Below are 19,445 nucleotides of genomic sequence, written 5' to 3'. Positions count from 1 at the left end.
AAACTAACGGCTTCTTGAGATTGTATTTTTCACTGTTGGAATTAACCGTTAATGAAACAGCTTGAAAAAGTTAAAACATGCCCAGTCCTAAACGTGTGGAGTTTATTGTTTGGTGTTTACTGTTTGGTGTCTAGTATTTGTTCCTAGAATTTGGTGTCTATTGTTTGTTGTCTAGAGTTGTATGTCTAGATTTTGTTGTATATAGTTTTATGTCTAGAGTTTGTTGTCTAGAGTTTATTGTCTAGAGTTTATTGTCTAGAGTTTGTTTTCTAAAGTTTGTTGTGTATTGCTTGGTGACTATTGTTTGGTCTCAACTGTTTGTTGTATATTTTTTTGTGTCTAGAGTTTGTTGTCTAGAGTTTGTTTGTTTCTTGTCTCAAGTTTGTTGTCTAGAGTTCGTTGCCTCGAGTTTGTTTGTTGTCTCGATTGTTGTCTATAGTTTGGTGTCTATAGTTTGGGTGTCTAGTGTTTGATCTGCTATTGTTGAGTATCTATAGTATTAAGTGAATAGTGTTTGATCTGCTATTGTTGAATATCTATAGTATTATAAGTGTCTAGTGTAGTGTATTTGCAGGTAAAAATATATTTTTATGATTGATAGTAAACGCTGGTTTCTTTAACCTTGACCATATATTTATATAATTATATCTATCTATATCAATCTATCTATATATTTTCCAGCAAAAAAAAAACTATTATTGATAATAGATTATAAATTTTTAATGTCAATTATCAATAAAAGTTTTTTAACAGTCTTTTGCAGGGTTCGAAAAAGATTCTGCGGGGTTCGGGCAGGGTTCTGCTAACTATACCTGGGTTCGAGCAGGATATTGCTAGGCTCATGGCCGCATGCCCGCCCCCCCCCCTCCCGCATAAAGCAAGGAACAGAGATACTATTGTTTTTGCATATTTTAGAATACAGAATATTTGAAAATGTAGACTTCCGCCTGGATGTGATTATATTTGAATATTAGCAGACCAAGAAAACTGACAGAGTCCAAAATATGGGCTGTAATCAGAGTTCAGAAGAATGGGCGAACCATACAAATGGGCAAGAACTGGTAAAAAATTAAATAAAAATAGTACCGGGTGCATGTTCCACAGCATAATTTATTCAAAAAATATAATATAAGAACTTATTAATCATTAGACGATTAACACAAGAATTTTTTTATGTGACATTCTGTTTTTTTAATTCCGTTGAAAATAATTGATTTTCTTAGTTATACTCCATTGCATTAGATGAATATACCGGAGGCCGTTCTTTTTCACCGACGTATGAACAAAGCCCGTACTTTCGTGGACGATATAGTTTTTGGCCGAGAGATATCTCAAGCTAAAATCTTATCTGAAAGATTGATAATTCGTACGCACAGTCGGAGACGTCATCTGGTCGACCATTGTAGTGTTGATACCTCTACTCTACTCTACTCATATTGCCATGTTTACAAAATACTCATATTGCCATGTTTACAAAATTGTACTGCAGATTCTGTAAGGAAAATAACCAAATGCAGTTTTTCTATGCTGACCTTTCTCCCAAAAACTGTAGTACACTGTTTTTTTTGTTAACAAACAAAAAATCTTGTGTGTTAGCAGAATCAGATTAGATTTTAGCATATTTTGTCATTTAAGATTTTGACTGATAACAAGAAATATTAGGGTCATTATTTTCAGCATTACTATTGTTTTTATTTTATTATCAAAATCATTTAAACCCATTTCCGCCAACCATTCTTAATTTTTATCGAAGCAATGAATTCTTAGTCTAGAATATACCTTTTCATTAGACAGAAGATAAAAATATTCGATAATGCAGTGTTTTAATCTTTAGAGGATATCTTCATGTTTCATGACACTTAGACTCATTCTAGAGTAGTCACAAACACTTGCTTGTCAGGTTCAGTCAGTTTCGAAGTAAAATTAATCAATTAAACAATGGAAATAGAGTCATATAAGAAAACTAGACGGGGGACGTTTGTTACCCTAAAATTGGTAGGTTAGGTGAAATGTAGAGATATTCATAGTTTCCTTTGTTTCCTTTATTTCGAGGGTTTAGACTTGTTCTGCTACACGAGAACCTCAATTGTTTAACATATTTCAAGGTTTAGACTTGTTTTGCTACACGAGAACCTCAATTAATTAATATATTTCAAGGTTTTAGACTTGTTCTGCTACACAAGGACCTCCATTGTTTAATATATTTCAAGGTTTTAGACTTGTTCTGCTACACGAGAACCTCAATTGTTTAATATATTTCAAGGTTTTAGACTTGTTCTGCTACACGAGAACCTTAATTGTTTAATACATTTCAAGGTTTTCGACTTGTTCTGCTACACGAGAACCTCAATTGTTTAATATATTTCAAGGTTTTAGACTTGTTCTGCTACACGAGAACCTCAATTGTTTAACATATTTCAAGGTTTAGACTTGTTTTGCTACACGAGAACCTCAATTGTTTAATATATTTCAAGGTTTTCGACTTGTTCTGCTACACGAGAACCTCAATTGTTTAATATATTTCAAGGTTTTAGACTTGTTCTCCTACACAAGGACCTCCATTGTTTAATATATTTCAAGGTTTTAGACTTGTTCTGCTACACGAGAACCTCAATTGTTTAACATATTTCAAGGTTTTAGACTTGTTCTGCTACACAAGGACCTCCATTGTTTAATATATTTCAAGGTTTTAGACTTGTTCTGCTACACAAGGACCTCCATTGTTTAACATATTTCAAGGTTTTAGACTTGTTCTGCTACACGAGAACCTCAATTGTTTAATATATTTCAAGGTTTAGACTTGTTCTGCTACACAAGAACCTCAATTGTTTAACATATTTCAAGGTTTTCGACTTGTTTTGCTACACAAGAACATCCATTGTTTAACATATTTCTTATCGTATTCCTTCCTAATAAGTTAGATTGTGCAAACCATTACACTCAAGTCAGAACTTTTGTATTGTTAATCTCGATACTGATCTCATGCAGATCTATGGTTCAATTTAATTCATCTTCGAGACTCCGTGCAGTTGAGGGATAACAAAATGAAGCATGGATCTTCACATTTTAAATTGTCCACAATGAATATCAAAATCAAACGCTTCAGATTATGGATACATCACACAGAAGTTATCAGCACTGAAAATGGAATGTTATAATAACCAAAGCGAAATTTTAACCACTTTAAACAATTTAACCAATTTAACCAATTTAACCAATTTAACCAATTTAACCAATTTAAACAATTTAATCACTTTAACCAATTTAACCAATTTAACAGTTTAACCAATTTAACCAATTTAACCATTAACAATTTTGCAAGTATAAATATTTCAGTAAACACTATACAGTGCATCCTCTTGAAATCGTAAAACCTTAAATGTTTAAAAACACACCATTAGCAATTTCCATCTGAAAGTGTGGGGTAACATTTTTGTGTGTTAAAAAAAGGAAAAAATCAGTAAATAGTTTTTAACTTTGTTCAGGCGTTTAAAGATACACAAATCATATAGTACTATATTTATTGCTCAGTAGAAGAACACACCATAGAGCAATAAATTTGTTTAGAGCTCAGTAGATGAACAAACTATAGAGGAATATATTGGTTTAGAGCTCAGTATAGGCACAAACCATAGAGGAATATATTTGTTTAGGGCTCAGTAGATGCACAAACCATAGAGGAATATATTGATTTAGAGCAAAAAATAGCTCAGGCGGAGCAAACAAGGTATGTTTCTATGAAAATTGAAAACTGACAACAGGGGCGGAATTCGTGTCGTCTGAGCTTTTTTTAAATCAGCTAGAATTTAGTTTTTTTTTCAATAATTAAAATGGAAAGCACGAAAAATTAACAATGTGAGGGGGGGGGCCTCATGATTACTGCCTCCCCTCCCATTCTCTCTCCATGAATAAATTAATAAGTTAAGTAAAGTAATTAATAAAGAAATTAAGTAAATAAAAAATTGTTAGATCGATAAATTAATAAATTAATAGATTAATAGAGTATTACTTAATTGTTTCAAAATTTCCTAGTCCTGGTTTGGTTCTGATGCAGAAGCGAGATCAAAAACTCCATCTAGAAGAGAGAATTAAACTTCAAGCTAAAAAATATGAAATGTACCAGGAGCAAACGTATGTATATTTTTTATGATAGAATATATTCCGTCCAAGGTTACCCATAAATCATATTTACTAAGAAAAAAGGACCATAAGGCCGAATTTAGAGAATATAAACCGTGTCACTGAACAGCCAAAACCGGTTCCAATGGAACGCCGGCTCAAATCTTGAAACACAAATTACAATTTCAAGTGCAACTAAAAATGTTAAATTCTTTAAATTTGGCCTCTAAACGCTTACCTAAAGCTGTAAATTTTTAATTCTTATACCTAATTGTAACTTGATTTCGTGGACTTTAAATATTTCAAAACTATGCATACTCTTTCAAATTGTCAAAGTTGAAATATCAAAGGTTTACGCCATCAGGTTTCGAAGGTTTACACCATCAGGTTTCGAAGGTTTAGAAACTATAGAAAGTTAGAGTGTGAGACAAGTGTTAAATACTTTTCCCAAGAGTTAAATTACAAAACTTCAAAGAATTCCAAGCTTCCAGCAGATTGTCTAGCTTCAGGCAGAACAAATAGATATTTAAACGGTACCGTAGCGAATCGCTGTTGACGGCCTCTTAATGGTTACATTTAAACTTCATCAATTAAGTTACAGTGATAACCAGAAAACAGTAGAATAGGAAGACGACAATTAAATCAATAATAAATTGTATCTGATGTGGCTACAAAGAAAATATTATTTTCTAGTAAATCATTAAATCACTTATTAGGTCAATTGGGCTTTTTTACACCGCATAATTGTGGTGTCACATGTTCATTGGCCTATTTTAAGTCATATATTGAATCTAAAAGTCGTCTTCCTAATCCATAGTTTTTTGGTTATCACTGATTAAAGTATAATTTGCAAATGTTTAAAGTTGAAGGATTGTTTAGTAAAAAGGAGAAAGCAGATATTGATGATCTTGATGAACCGGAGACTAAGAAACTATTCATGAAGCAGTTTAGTTCAATCAATCAATATTTTAGTCAAATCATTTAATTAATCAATTAATTAATCAATCAATAAATCAGCAAAGCAATAAAAGTTGGCAATATTTTAATAAATATTCAGTCAATATTTCAGGAAAAATTTCAGTTTGAAAATTTTTCAAACTATCAATATTATATTTTTTAACAGCCAATCAACCATTTGAAAAATCGATCAGCTACCCTAAAAATAAAATAACCAATGAAATTTTTCGGAAAATTGTGTTTCGGAAAATGTAAATAGGGACGGGGAGGAAAATTATATTTTGGGGAACTTTTTTCCTAAAGATTGAACTAGCAAGGGCTGGAGCTGGATAAGAAGAAAGCTAAGGAGATGAAGGAGTACCTGGACGCTAAGAATAAGGAGGTAAATGTGTCCAGTGTGTTTAAACCTTGTCTATCTCTAGGAGGATCTTGAAGGGGAACGAGGACCTGGTGGGTAGTGTGGGGGAGGAGCTGGATGACGAGGAGGTTAAGCAAAAACTTCTCTCCCTGGGGGAAGACAGGCATAAGGAGAAGCGGGACGCCGTAGCATCCTTCAATAACAAGGTCTGCAACTGCAAACTGTGTTCTGCAAAAGTTCTTTTTGCAACTCTGTGGCAACCTGCAAGAGTGTTTTAAATTTGCATAGTTGATCGAGAATTATGATTTTCACTGTTTTGCCTCCCTCTTTGGCCGTTTTGCAAGTGATCAGCATACATATTTTGCAAGAGTTTACGGCAACCTTCATCTGCTACAGTTTCTGCAATGTGTGTATGTTAAAAATGTGCTAACAAATTGCATTTAATTTTGAATCTTTGAAAAAATATTTTAGTATAAAAATATTAATTTCTTTTGAAAGAAATTAACATTTGCTGGAGGACTTGAAAGATAAGTGAGTTGTTTGGTTAATTTTAGACTTATGCAAATCTAATAAAGGACATCAGATATTAAAAGTTCTGGAATTTAAGAGGACTGTATACAAAATTTCGATTGACCCATAATGGCATGTTCGATTACGACAGTACCCTAAAACCATTATCTGCAAGTTACAATGAAAAAAATCCTTTTTTTAATACCTTGAAAAAATTCACAATTTCCTCTATTATCTCTGCTGCATAAATCTGCAAGTCACTATAAAGAGAAACCACAATTGAAAATGATAAATTTTCAGTTAGAAACAGAAGAATATATCATTCATATAAACAAAGGTTTAGGTACTGTTTTGAATCGTACATGCCCATTAATAAATGGAAGGTCCTTTAAATGGGTTTCAAAGTAGGTCTACAGTCCAAATGGGTTTAAAAGTACGTCTACAGTTCCTTTGAATGGGTTTAAAAGCACGTCTACAGTTCCTTTAAATGGGTTTAAAAGTAGGTCTACAGTCCCTTTAAATGGGTTTAAAAGTACGTCTGCAGTTCCTTTAAATGAATTGAAAAGTACGTCTACAGTTCCTTTAAATGGATTTAAAAGTACGTCTGCAGTTCCTTTAAATGGATTTAAAAGTACGTCTACAGTTCCTTTAAATGGATTTAAAAGTACGTCTACAGTCCCTTTAAATGGGTTTAAAAGTACGTCTAAAAGTCCCTTTAAAGGAGTAAAAATAAACAAATTAACGATTTAATTTGCCAGAAATGCATGCAGCAGCAGTAGAAAAATTAACTATAAAGGAAGTGATTACTCGCTGCAAAATCTAACATGAAATGAAATTTTTAACTACGACTTGTGTGAGATCAAATAGGTAAATTTGAGAAATCATAGGTTTACATCAGAATAGAAGGCTATTTTGAAAAGATAAAGGGACTAGGAAATCAGAGATTGTGGCGACTAATCAATTTTTTAAAAATTGGATTAGCTTTGTTCACATCAGCTTGGGGTCATCGTGCTTTAGTACAAGAATATATATACATTATACATTTTTACACTGTTTTCCAGCTGTCCAATATACGATCACTGCAGAAAGTACGCCCAGCCTAATATTCTTATAAAAGGAATAAAGACGAGGAAATAAAGTGTATTGTTCGCATAAATCAGCTATTTCACAATGTATATAAAGCACTGCTTGTTCACTGCTTAATGCTTATATATACAAAAAATAATAATGACGTTTTCATACTTTTCTTTGGTTAAATATTTACACAAAGTTTAAAATATAACTACACAATGCAGTGTATGGTCCAATTTGTTAAGCTTTTGTTTGAAGTGTATTGAATAATGTAATTTTATTGCGCTGTACACAGTTTATAAATACAATTCAATTCTTTTTCTACAGAAGAAATGATCTAAATATTACAATGGCTATTCTAACCTAATTAGATATTGCCTAAAAGGACTGAAGTTGTAATTTCAAATAAAAAAATTTTCTGAATAAAATAGATATCCATTTTTTGTTTCTTTAAACTGTTTATATTCATTTGTGGTTTTTCTGCAAAAGTGACTTGAGCATTTCTTACCAGTTAGAAGAAAAGGGAGAAATTATCAGAATTAAACACTTTTTAACATTTTTGATAAGGTTAAGGTTACAAGGGTACCGTTGTAAATCGGGCATTGTCATCTTTGCATAGAGGGTAACTTGAAAATACGCTTAAAGTCCCTTGAAACCAAAAACAAATCAAGGTAAAAGTAAAACCTTTTATTTGAAAGACCTTGAAGAAAGTTAAGTTTGATTAGACCTTGGAAAATATTAAACTGTACAATGTGCATGTGAATAGTTTGAATAGTTTTTTTGAGAAATAAAAAAAAACATTTAAAAAATAATTAGTTCTCTTTAGATTAAAAGCTTGTGCATGATATTTTTATAAACTTCATCAAACTTCTACTCTTTTTCTATTTATTAGATGAAAAAGGGATATGATATTCAGTTATAAACCATAGTTCAGGAGATATCTAATAATAAATCAAATGTTCAGGAGATATCTAATAATAAACCAATGTTCAGGAGATATCTAATAATAAACCAATGTTCAGGAGATATCTAATAATAAACCAATGTTCAGGAGATATCTAATAATAAACCAATGTTCAGGAGATATCTAATAATAAAACAAATTTTCAGAAGATATATAATAATAAACCAAATGTTCAGGAGATATCTAATAATAAACCAAATATTCAGGAGATATCATAATAATAAACCAATGTTCAGGAGATATCATAATGATAAATCAAATGTTCAGGAGATATATAATATTAAACCAAATGTTGAGGAGATATCTAATTATAAATCAATGTTCAGGAAATATCTAATAATAAAACAAATGTTCAGGAGATATCATAATAATAAACAAATGTTCAGGAGATATCTAATTATAAAGCAATGTTCAGGAAATATCTAATAATAAAACAAATGTTCAGGAGATATCTAATAATAAACCAAATATTCAGGAGATATCTAATAATAAACTAATGTTCAGGAGATATCATAGATAAACCAAATGTTCAGGAGATATATCTAAGAAGAAACCAAATGTTCTGGAGATATATAATAATAAACCAAATGTTCAGGAGATATATAATAATAAACCAAATATTCAGGAGATATCTAATAATAAACCAAATGTTCAGGAGATATCTAAAGCTGAACTGGCAAGCTTAGAAGAACAGCACAGTGTTCTTATATCAGATCTAGAGGAACTAGAAGAACAGGCTAAACATTTACAGGTAAATAGGACAAGGACACACATCAGGACATAGGACAGGGGGACAGGACATAGAAACAGATCAGGAAAAAAGACAGGGGAACGGGACAAGGAAACAGATCAGAACATAGGACTGGACAAGGAAACAGATCAGGACAAAGTAAAGATGGAATGAACCACGAAAAAGAACAAAGAAGCATAACAGGACAAATGACGGGGAAATTGGACAAGAAAAACAGGTCTGGAGTGACAAAAAAGGACAAGAAACAGGACATAAACAGGACAAGAAACTAGACAAGAAACAGGACAAGAAACAGAACACTAAAACAGGACAAAGAAACAGGACCCGAAAACTTGACAAGAAAACAAGACAAGAAAACAGAGAAAGTAAAACATGAAAGGGAAAAAGCAAGAACAGTTCAAGGAAATATAAAAGAAAAAAAGGACAATGAAAAAATGAAAAGGAAACATGACAATGAGAAATGAGAAGGAAACAGGACAATGAAAAAGGAGAAGGAAACAGGACAACGAAGAAACATGAATTTTTATCATTTGATGAATTCTTTTTTCTTTAGGGTTTGTATACAAGACAAGACGCTCTACTAGGAAGGTAAAAATATACTATTATAAATTATAATTTCTTTATCAGAATGTTTTTTAATGATATTGGAATCATTTCGACTATCTTTTTCTCTATTATCATTTTTATAGAAACTTAAATTCTTTAAATCAACACAAGAGACATATTGTTTAAAACTCTATCTTATAAAAGAAGTTTTAAGGAAGTAATTATTTCTATATGAAATATAACAAAAACATACAAAATAAAGTTTTCCAGGAGAAAATATTTAAAAACCTTCAAAAATGGAGGTGCTGTGAATATTTCCCCCCAATTTTAAAAAATAAAAAAAGGGAAAAAAAGGAAAGTATTTCATAAATATAACTGGTGGTGGATTATTAGTATTTTTCGACGATGAACTAACAACTTTTAGAAGTAAAAATTAGGCTTCATGGGTTGTGAAAAAAGATATAGGCATTTTTAAGGGCATTTTTATAGGGCATTTTTAAGCATCTTTTTAATTCGCGCCGATTTTTGACATCTTTAATGTTTGATTATATCTTTTACTTTTTTAATCTTTTGAGTCTTTTCTTTGTAAAATCGTCTTTGCTTTCTTCGATTCTTTTGCAAACATAGCATGTTAACATATGCTATGTTTGCAAAATTGGTTCAAAACAAATTGGTTCTGCGGAAAAAAATCTTCAATTGAATTCTGTTTAAAATTCAAAATAAGATTGATAGTTGACAGTTTAGAAAAGTGACGTTTATTTTCAAACCATATGTTAGTTGTATAATATACAGGGCAATGTATATAGTATATATCTTGATATTTTCAAACCATATGTTAGTTGTATAATATACAGGGCAATGTATATAGTTTATAACTTGATATTTTCTATTTATCATTCATTAAAAACATTCTTGATATAACGGATCCCATATATGTACGTTTATACGTCAACAATTTTAATTAATAATTTCTAAAAATACTTTGTTAATACATACTCTTAATCACTACACGGGGCAAACATGATAAAAGAAGAACTTATCAAAATAAAAATAATTTTAGAATATTTGGTGGGGACTATGGTTCTCAGGCAGAAAATCAGTTTGAACATCAACTTGATCAGAACGAGGAAATGAGAAACAGGTAGCCTCCAGCTCCTCCACCGCTGTGGGTATATGCTACCACTCCCTAGCCGTGCTCGGTCCCCAAAGGATATGGTACCGCTTCCTAGCCTGCTTACCTTAAGTGCCCCCCTACCGGCCCCCGGTAAATTCCACCACTCCCTAGCCTAGCCTTATCTGCAGTGCTCGGTCCCCAAGGTATATGCTACCACTCCCTAGCCTAGCCTTATCTGCAGTGCTCGGTCCCAAAGGTTTATGCTACCGCTCCCTAGCCTAGCCTTATCTGCAGTGCTCGGTCCCCAAGGTATATGCTACCACTCCCTAGCCTAGCCTTATCTGCAGTGCTCGGTCATCCCAGGGTAAACAATACCACTTCCTATCCTGTCATAGCTGCAGTGCTGGTCCTATTCTGTCTTAGCTGCAACGCTCGGATTCCCACGGTAAACACCACCACTTCCTATCCTGTCTTAGCTGCAGCGCTCGGTTTCCCACGGTAAACCCCACCACTTCCTTTCCTGTCTTAGCTGCAGCGCTCGGTTTCCCACGGTAAACCCCACCACTTCCTTTCCTGTCTTAGCTGCAGCGCTCGGTTTCCCACGGTAAACACCACCACTTCCTTTCCTGTCTTAGCTGCAGCGCTCGGTTTCCCACGGTAAACACCACCACTTCCTTTCCTGTCTTAGCTGCAGCGCTCGGTTTCCCACGGTAAACACCACCACTTCCTTTCCTGTCTTAGCTGCAGCGCTCGGTCCCCAACGGTAAACACTACCACTTCCTTTCCTGTCTCCATAGCTTCAATTTACTTGTAAAGGGATTGACTCTTTGCCACAAACTCTGATTTTCTAATCCCAATATCTTTGGAGCCCAATGTCGTAAACCTTTGATATTTCAAACTTATATTTTTTGATCTAACAAAAGTCATAGTTTGAAATTTCAAAGGTTTACGACGTTGGAATCCGAAGGTATAGGGATTAGAAAAACGTACTGAGTTTGTTGCAAAGAGTCAATTCCTTTAACTGTACAATATGTATATAAAGGGGTAAGCAAGTATTCTCAAAAGTGAAAGTTTTTAAATACTTTAGAATTGTTGAAGCGAACTTCAAGTGGCAGCAAGCGCAGTTAATGGTTGATTATGCTTACAAGCAGCTACAGGAGGCAGTAAAGCAGTGGACTTATCTCCCAGATATAGAGCCTGATAAATTAGAGGAGAGGTAATTTGTCAAATTATTAAACTTTTTTTTCATTTTTCATTTAAATAATCATTCTTATTATAACAGCTTTTCCCTTTAATCTCAAGAATACATTTTTTTGCGTTAATTTGTGAGAACAGTTATTGAGTTTTCAGTAATAAATATTCTTTTAATGATTTGATTATTTTGTTTTTTGGACAGTGAGCTGTGAATGCATTTTTCTAGTGTCATTTTTTAGAATTTATTTAAGAACTATAAAACGTTTTTACGGTGTAAAATTGTTTAGCCAGGGCGAACATTGTAGGGCTGGCGGGCAGGCGGGCTGGCGGGCGCCAAAGAGGATTTTAAAGATCAATTTCTAGCTCTTGCGAAACAATTCATTGGTCTCAAATTAATCCTAAAAAAATAATACTGCACTATCAACTCAACTACCATGTCTATGCACTATGAAGTCACTCCCTTTAAAGTTCAATTTCAACTAGATATGGGATTGCAAGCATAGCGAGGAATAACCTGGTTGCTGCCGGTCAAAATATTACGGTAGGATCCACCTCTAATAATACTCTTCAAGGGGATTGTTTAGATATTTATATTTTGTGGAAGATCATAATTATTGAGAAAATGGGTCGGGTCTTAATATATTAGTTAAAAGTGATTTTTTCGTCATGAACACTTCCCGCATTTTTATATCTGTCGTCTTTAAATACATTTATTGTCCAGTGCGCAGCGACAGTATGGCTTCGGACCAGATTTAGTGAATTTAATGAATCTAGTTTCCTTTGGGGCTGGGCACATTTAGACTCTTTTCAAGTCGTTTGTTAAATGTTAACGGTTAGTGATAATCGTTTTAAAACTTTAAGCCGTTCGTTCTTTAGCTAAGAACTGAACGTTCCGTAATTTAACAGTATTTTCGTTCTTTCTCAATGTTTATGTTCGTAAATAATCTCAATTACCGGCGTTAACGGAAGATATTTTAGAAATCGTTAACGGTGCTAGCCGTTAACGAGCCTTTAACGATAATTTCACGAAAAAAAAGCTGGAAAAATATGAAAACATCAAAACAATTTAGACAAAGTATCATTGTAATATCAAACAAATATATGTTTCTTTCTCAATGTTTATGTTCGTAAATAATCTCAATTACCGGTGTTAAAGGAAGATATTTTAGAAATCGTTATCGGTGCTAGCCGTTAACAAGCCTTTATTGATATTTTCACGAAAAAAAAGCTGGAAAAAATGAAAACATCAAAACACGTAAAAAACCCTTAAAACACACAAAATTAATTTTTTTAATTTTCTGTGAGTTTCATGTAATTTAAAAAGAAAAGATTAACGAAAATTGCCGAATTTTTAAACACATCCATTAGGTTTTCTTAAAAACCATTAATTTTATTTTTAAGAACGGCTATTTTCGTTCGTTAACGATTTCAAAATCAACGGTTTTTGCCGTTTGTTGATTGACTTTGCCGTTGAATTTAAAAAACTTGCTGTTCGTTAACGGAACATTGACTAGCCCTAGTCCCTGGTAGGTATTTTCATAAAATCAACATGAAAATGTTTGGTGATATATAGTATATTGTTTTTTTTAAACACCCTGTATTCTGTCAGGTTGAACGAAACTATAAAAACAAAGGATTAATTACTTAAATAATGTTAGCTTGCATCAAGGTCACATGTAATTGGAATATGGATTCAATATATTGGGTAAAAAAACATGGCCGACATATTATTTTACATTTCTTTATTATGGTACAGGGTTACTCTAAAAGAATGTGACTTTGAAGATGAGCTTATCTCTGTAAATGTCACTTCGATGTCAAGATTTAATCATGGGTCGAATACAAAGATAAAACATTTGTATACTGATGAAAGATGCTAAGCAAGATTACGGTAAACGAGAACATCCATAGAGAATTGCGAAAATTTTAGTCAATTTAGAATAAACAAAATCTCTACAATCATCACTCAGGTCTTTCCCTAAAAGGTCCGGTTCATTTCAAGTACCGGGCCAACTTTTAACCAGCTAGCGAAAGCTGTACAGTACAATTATGTAAGACAACCCGGGACGGTACGCCAAATTTATCATCTCCTTCTACTTTAACGATAATTTCACGAAAAAAAAGCTGGAAAAATATGAAAACATCAAAACAATTTAGACAAAGTATCATTGTAATATCAAACAAATATATGTTTCTAATGTAAATATAAATTACTCGCTCTATTTCAACCAAAGTTGTATTAATGTCATGAATAATTAAATCATTAATATATAATGTTTAATACTGTTTTAAAATATTTTAAAGTTAATGAAAATTTCCCTAAACTCAAATAAAAATATTGAGTGGGTTACGATTGTTTTGAAATTATAGACGCCTAACTTTAATATTTGAGGCACGCTGAGAAGGGTTTATAAGTACGTTTATGTATGTAGGGTATGTTTTTTTTAAATTGAATAATATTAGCACGCAATACATATTAATTTTCAAGAACATNTATAGGCTTAATGCGATAAAAAAGCGCTTTTGATCGCTACTAATCTTACTTCTATCTGTTCTGTTTATAAGGAGAAAATTGTTAAAAACGACTCACACCGAAGAACGCAGCGTCCATACAAATTCGGAAAGATGCAACATTCAACTCGGATCGTAAACAAATCAATTGAATTCCAAACAAATCATTCAGATATTACAAACAGTAGTCATCGATTATTTTTCGACGCATTCGTATATAGTTAATATTTCATAGTACTTTTGATTTAAAAAAAAAATAATTTTCGTTGGCGTTGGATTTTCGAACATTCCTGGAAAGTATGAAAATGTCGTCTTCATTATCAAAAATCCTCGAAACAGGAATAAATGTTTTCAAAAGTAACTCTCAGATCATGAAAAATACAAAATTAGTCGTTTCTAACAATTTTCTCCTTATAGACGTAACAGATAGAAGTAAGATTAGTAGCGATCAAAAGCGCTTTTTTATCGCATTAAGCATATACCCCCTTTCATTTTTCGCGAACACTCCCTTTAAAAACGTTATGGGCAATTTTAGATTTCAAGCTGGTTTTAAGTAAAAGAGAAAACCCAATAAGAGGTATGGAGTCCCCCCCCCCCCTCCTAGTTAACAGAAACAATGATCTATGTAAAGATCATGAATTACTCATCACAAATCGTTGACATTAATAATCTAAATAAGAACAAATCCATATCTTTGGTTTTAAAAGTACCCTAGCTGAAATGGGAACTTTTGTGTATAAGTATCATTAATCTTACCCGCTTGAGCTCGATATCCGATATGAGCACTATTAAATTTGAGGATAAATGCGTGATCCTTCAATTAAGATTATTCCTTTACTTAGTCTGTATAAGATGAAGATCAATGCTTCAACCCAAGAATCACAAAAAAATTGACTTATTTCTGGGTCCAGTTTATTTTGAGGAGCACTTCAAATTGTTATAACATGTGTAGGGCGCACAGAGATACCTGAGTAATGTAGCATTCCCTTACTGTGCTCCTTCAGAGGTTGCTACTCTTAATAAGGTATTTAAGATAATAACAATTATATAATCTATTAATAAACTTTACCGCCTTTTGATCAAATTGGGAAAATTAAGTAAACGACCCGCTCTGCAAAGTTTTAGTGAAAAAATTCTCGCCTTTGCATCTGAAATGACGATAAAATTGTAAACAACTACTTTTTTGGGAAATAAAAAAATATACTTAAACTTCCCTTGGTAAAGTAAAATTCCCTTAACTTCCCTGTAAAATAGTTGTAAACAATTATATCATTTATTTTAACGTGCAACATCACAATTAAGTTTATATCATCAAGTATGAATAATTACAGTAATGGTATGCTGTCAAAAACAATTTTCCCAGTTCAAAAGAGCTATTAAAGGGACTGTAAGTGTAATTTCAAGTGACCCTCCATGTAAAGATGGTACTGTCCGATTCTTTAAAATCTTTGTCTGATCTATTATGAATTAGATATCAATGTCACAAATGTTCAAGACTGATGATTTAATATTGTTGTTTCTCTGAAAAAGTTACTTTCTCATTTCTGCTGCAAGCAATCAAGAAAAAAAACGGTAATATCTTCCCCAGTATTGATCATTTCAAGGATACCGTCGGAATTGTCATCTTTGCATTGCGGGTCACGTGGAATTACGCTTACCGTTTTTTAAACTTAATTAAGCAAGCTTCTTCAGTCATTCCATAGAATTAGCTCACAAACCATTCGAATTTATTCCTTGTGATTTTCATAGATTATTAATCTTATCTCAGGTTAAACTACTTCATCGAAAAAAAAAAAAACTAAAGAGTAGTAGCAAAGGAATTGAATCTTTGCCACAAACTCAGATTCTCTATTTACTGTATCTTTAAAACCAAATGTAGCAGACCTTAGATATTTCAAACTATGAAATGTGTTTGATCAAATAATATAAGTTTGAAATATCAAAGATTTACATCATCAGGCTGCAAAGATATCGAGATTGGAACATTTGAGTTTGTGACCAAGACTCAATTCCTTAGGAACAACATTCATTTTAAGATTTTAACATTTCTGAAATCTGAATTCAGTGTTTCAAGACGTAAAGATATTTGGTTTTCTCACTTATTGATCTACAATAAAGTAAAAAACTGTAAGGGATTGAAACTTGAAAGGTTTTAAAAAAATAAATTTTTTTTTACTCGTATCATAAAAAACTTTAGGGCTTGTGCATGATGAATTTGAGCATTTTAATCATATATCATATTAGTGTACCACAAAGCATGAATGTGGGTGAATAGTTTTAAATATCTTCTTCCATATACTGTATTAGATATTAAAGACTTTTTGCAGTTTATTTCGTTAAAAACCTTTTACTCAAATATATTTTGTGTTGAAATCAATTTAACTATAAAATGACTAATGCATTTAATATTTAACGGAAGGAAACATTTTATACTATTCACTAACTGTCATGTTTCGTGGCCCGTGGGACACCTTGTAGTTTTCTTTACTCATACCTCTATATATTTATATAGGCAACTGCCTATATATTCACAGATATGCAAACCCCTGAGCGACATAAACATGCTCTGGACTGCTATTCAACAACAGCTAAACGTTGTGGAGCTCTTCTGCAGTGGATAAACCAGGTGGGAACTTATTAAAGGGAGCGTTTACGAAAACTAAAAAAGAACAGATGGCCTACCTGATCTCTGAATATCCGGAGTGAACATATCTAAGAGAAAAACGGTTTATATCAAGAAAAAAAACAAGCTTGGTAGCGATCCGTATCAAATTTAATTCTGATCTAGCCTTTGACCTAATTTTTTAAGTCGCTTTTTTCCTTTTTTCCGAACCCAATGATTGAGCCGATATCCTAAGGAATTTAGTTTTTGCCTAAATCCTAATTTTAAATCTCTATATTTTTGCAACTTAATATCGTATGACCTTTCATATTTCAAACTATAAATTATGTTAGATCAAATAGTCTAAATTTTAAATATCAAAGGTTGAAAAAGACATTTTTTTAAAGCAAAAACTCAAATGGATATTGTACATTAGAGCCATGGTATTCATACAGCTTTTAATATTCAAAGAATCTTAAATGTCTAGGTTGAAACGACCAATATATTCCAAATGTCTAGATTGTAACGACCACTATATTCTAAATGTCCAGATTGTAACGACTACAATATTCCAAATGTCTAGGTTGTAACTACTACTATATTCCAAATGTCTAGGTTGAAACGACTACTATATTCCAAATGTCTAGATTGAAACGATCACTATATTCCAAATGTCTAGGTTGAAGCGACCACAATATTACAAATGTCTAGATTGTAACGACTACTATATTCCAAAAGTCTTGATTGCAACGACCACAAAATTCCAAAAGTCTAGGTTGTAACGACTACTTTATTCCAAATGTCTAGGTTGAAACGACCACTAAATTCTAAATGTCTAGGTTGTAACGACCACTATATTCCAAATGTCTAGATTGTAACGACTACTATATTCCAAATGTCTTGATTGCATCGACCACAAAATTCAAAATGTCTAGGTTGTAACGACTACTATATTCCAAATGTCTAGGTTGTAACAACCACTATATTCCAAATGTCTAGGTTGTAACGACCCCTATATTCTAAATGTCTAGGTTGTAACGACCACTATATTCCAAATTTCCAGGTTGCAACGACCACTATATTCCAAATGTCTAGGTTTTAACGACCACTATATTCCAAATGTCTAGGTTGTTACGACCACTATATTCCAAATGTCTAGATTGTAACGACCACAATATTCCAAATGTCTAGATTGTAACGACTACTATATTCCAAATGTCTTGATTGCAACGACCACTTAATTCCAAATGTCTAGGTTGTAACGATTACTATATTCCTCATGTCTAGGTTGAAACGACCACTATATTCCAAATGTCTAGATTGTAACGACTACTATATTCCAAATGTCTTGATTGCATCGACCACTATATTCCAAATGTCTAGGTTGTAGCGACTACTATATTCCACATGTCTAGGTTGAAACGACCACTATATTACAAATGTCTAGGTTGTAACAACCACTATATTCTAAATGTCCAGGTTGTAACGACCACTATATTCCAAATGTCTAGGTTGTAACGACCACTATATTCCAAATGTCTAGGTTGAAACGACCACTATATTCCAAATGTCTAGGCTGAAACGACCACTATATTCCAAATGTCTAGGTTGTAACGACCACTATATTCCAAATGTCTAGGTTGTAACGACCACTATATTCCAAATGTCTAGGTTGTGAAGACCACTATATTAAATGTCTAGGTTGAAACGACCACTATATTCCAAATGTCTAGGTTGTAACGACCACTATAGCCAAGGATCTGGAAGACATCAACAAGAAGGTCAAGGACAGCTCTATGTCCTTGAGGCAGGAAAGGGTTCGACTAATAAAGGTAAATATCTTGTATTTAAAGGGATTGTTCTTGTTCAAGTAATCCTACATTTCAACTTTAATCCCTTCTGTAATGTGAAAATTATAATGTCGTTTTCTGGCCTGAAAAGTGTTTAGTTCTGATAATTTCTCCATTTTCAGCAAGAACCTTTTGCAGAGAAACCACAAATGAAAATGAACATGTTTCAAATACAAAATTATGGATTTATAATTTATTGTTTTCCAGAGCCAAATTGTTCAGTGCCAGCACATCTTTGAAAAATGTTATATAACTCTAATTTAAATGGCAAGCTAGCTGGTTGTAACGGAGGTTTAAAATAAATAAAAAAGTATACGTTTGAGTTCTTAATTTATAGTGTACGTTAATGTAAACGGAGGTTTAAAATAAATAAAAAAGTATACGTTTGAGTTCTTAATTTATAGTGTACGTTAATGTGTTGAAAAATTAATCATATTATTATGTGCATGTCTCACATGTTTCATATCCATTGTTCAAGGAAATTCAAACTTTTTATGATTTTAAATCCTTGGCTAAATTCATAAAAAAAATGTTAAAGTATTTTAGATTTTTTTCCGACATTTCGACCGCGTATTTGATCCTATCCATTCATCAAAGAAATGTTTTTTTTTTAAATCCTCTAAATAACTTAGACATTTTAAGGCTATATAATGAGTGCAGAAGGAGCATTAACTATGTTTATTTATTTTCTTTGTTTAGAAAAAAGCGAAGGAGATTACAGGAGAGGATATTGATATACAGGTAAATTTTTTAGTTTTTTTATTTACTGAGAAATAATTTGTATATGATGCTAAAATAATATCACTTGCAAAAAAAGTAAAAACAAGAATGTTCCTTTGCATATTCTTTATTCTATTTTATATAAATATCAAATTTATGACAGATAATGATTTGATTA

General features: G+C 32.3%; 1 protein-coding gene across 1 annotated transcript; it reads left to right on the top strand.

Annotated features, from left to right (window-relative positions):
- The first annotated feature begins 919 nt into the window (after window positions 1-919).
- On the top strand, window positions 920-19,442 carry LOC111701517 (putative uncharacterized protein DDB_G0268364). Its single transcript, XM_023472825.1, has 15 exons — window positions 920-1,061; window positions 3,654-3,727; window positions 4,033-4,131; window positions 4,999-5,065; window positions 5,393-5,458; window positions 8,635-8,730; window positions 9,284-9,318; window positions 10,337-10,417; window positions 11,478-11,606; window positions 12,068-12,125; window positions 15,048-15,119; window positions 16,608-16,721; window positions 18,431-18,529; window positions 19,247-19,288; window positions 19,431-19,442. Exons 1-15 carry the CDS (start codon window positions 1,005-1,007, stop codon window positions 19,440-19,442), a joined length of 1,101 nt encoding a protein of 366 aa, XP_023328593.1. The 5' UTR covers window positions 920-1,004.
- The last annotated feature ends 3 nt before the right edge of the window (window positions 19,443-19,445 follow it).

This window comes from Eurytemora carolleeae, unplaced genomic scaffold (assembly GCF_000591075.1).
Source record: "Eurytemora carolleeae unplaced genomic scaffold, Eaff_2.0 scaffold57, whole genome shotgun sequence".
Taxonomy (NCBI): domain Eukaryota; kingdom Metazoa; phylum Arthropoda; class Copepoda; order Calanoida; family Temoridae; genus Eurytemora; species Eurytemora carolleeae.
This window is presented reverse-complemented; position numbering and strand designations above follow the sequence as displayed.

What these genes read in the sequence shown, in the direction of transcription:
- LOC111701517 (XM_023472825.1), top strand. Translation starts at nt 1,005, where the DNA reads ATGGGCTGTAATCAGAGTTCAGAAGAATGGGCGAACCATACAAATGGG. An exon ending in AACAGGCTAAACATTTACAG is followed by an intron (nt 8,731 to 9,283) that starts GTAAATAGGACA and finishes TTTTTTCTTTAG; the next exon opens with GGTTTGTATACAAGACAAGA. An exon ending in CTGCCGGTCAAAATATTACG is followed by an intron (nt 12,126 to 15,047) that starts GTAGGATCCACC and finishes TAACATGTGTAG; the next exon opens with GGCGCACAGAGATACCTGAG.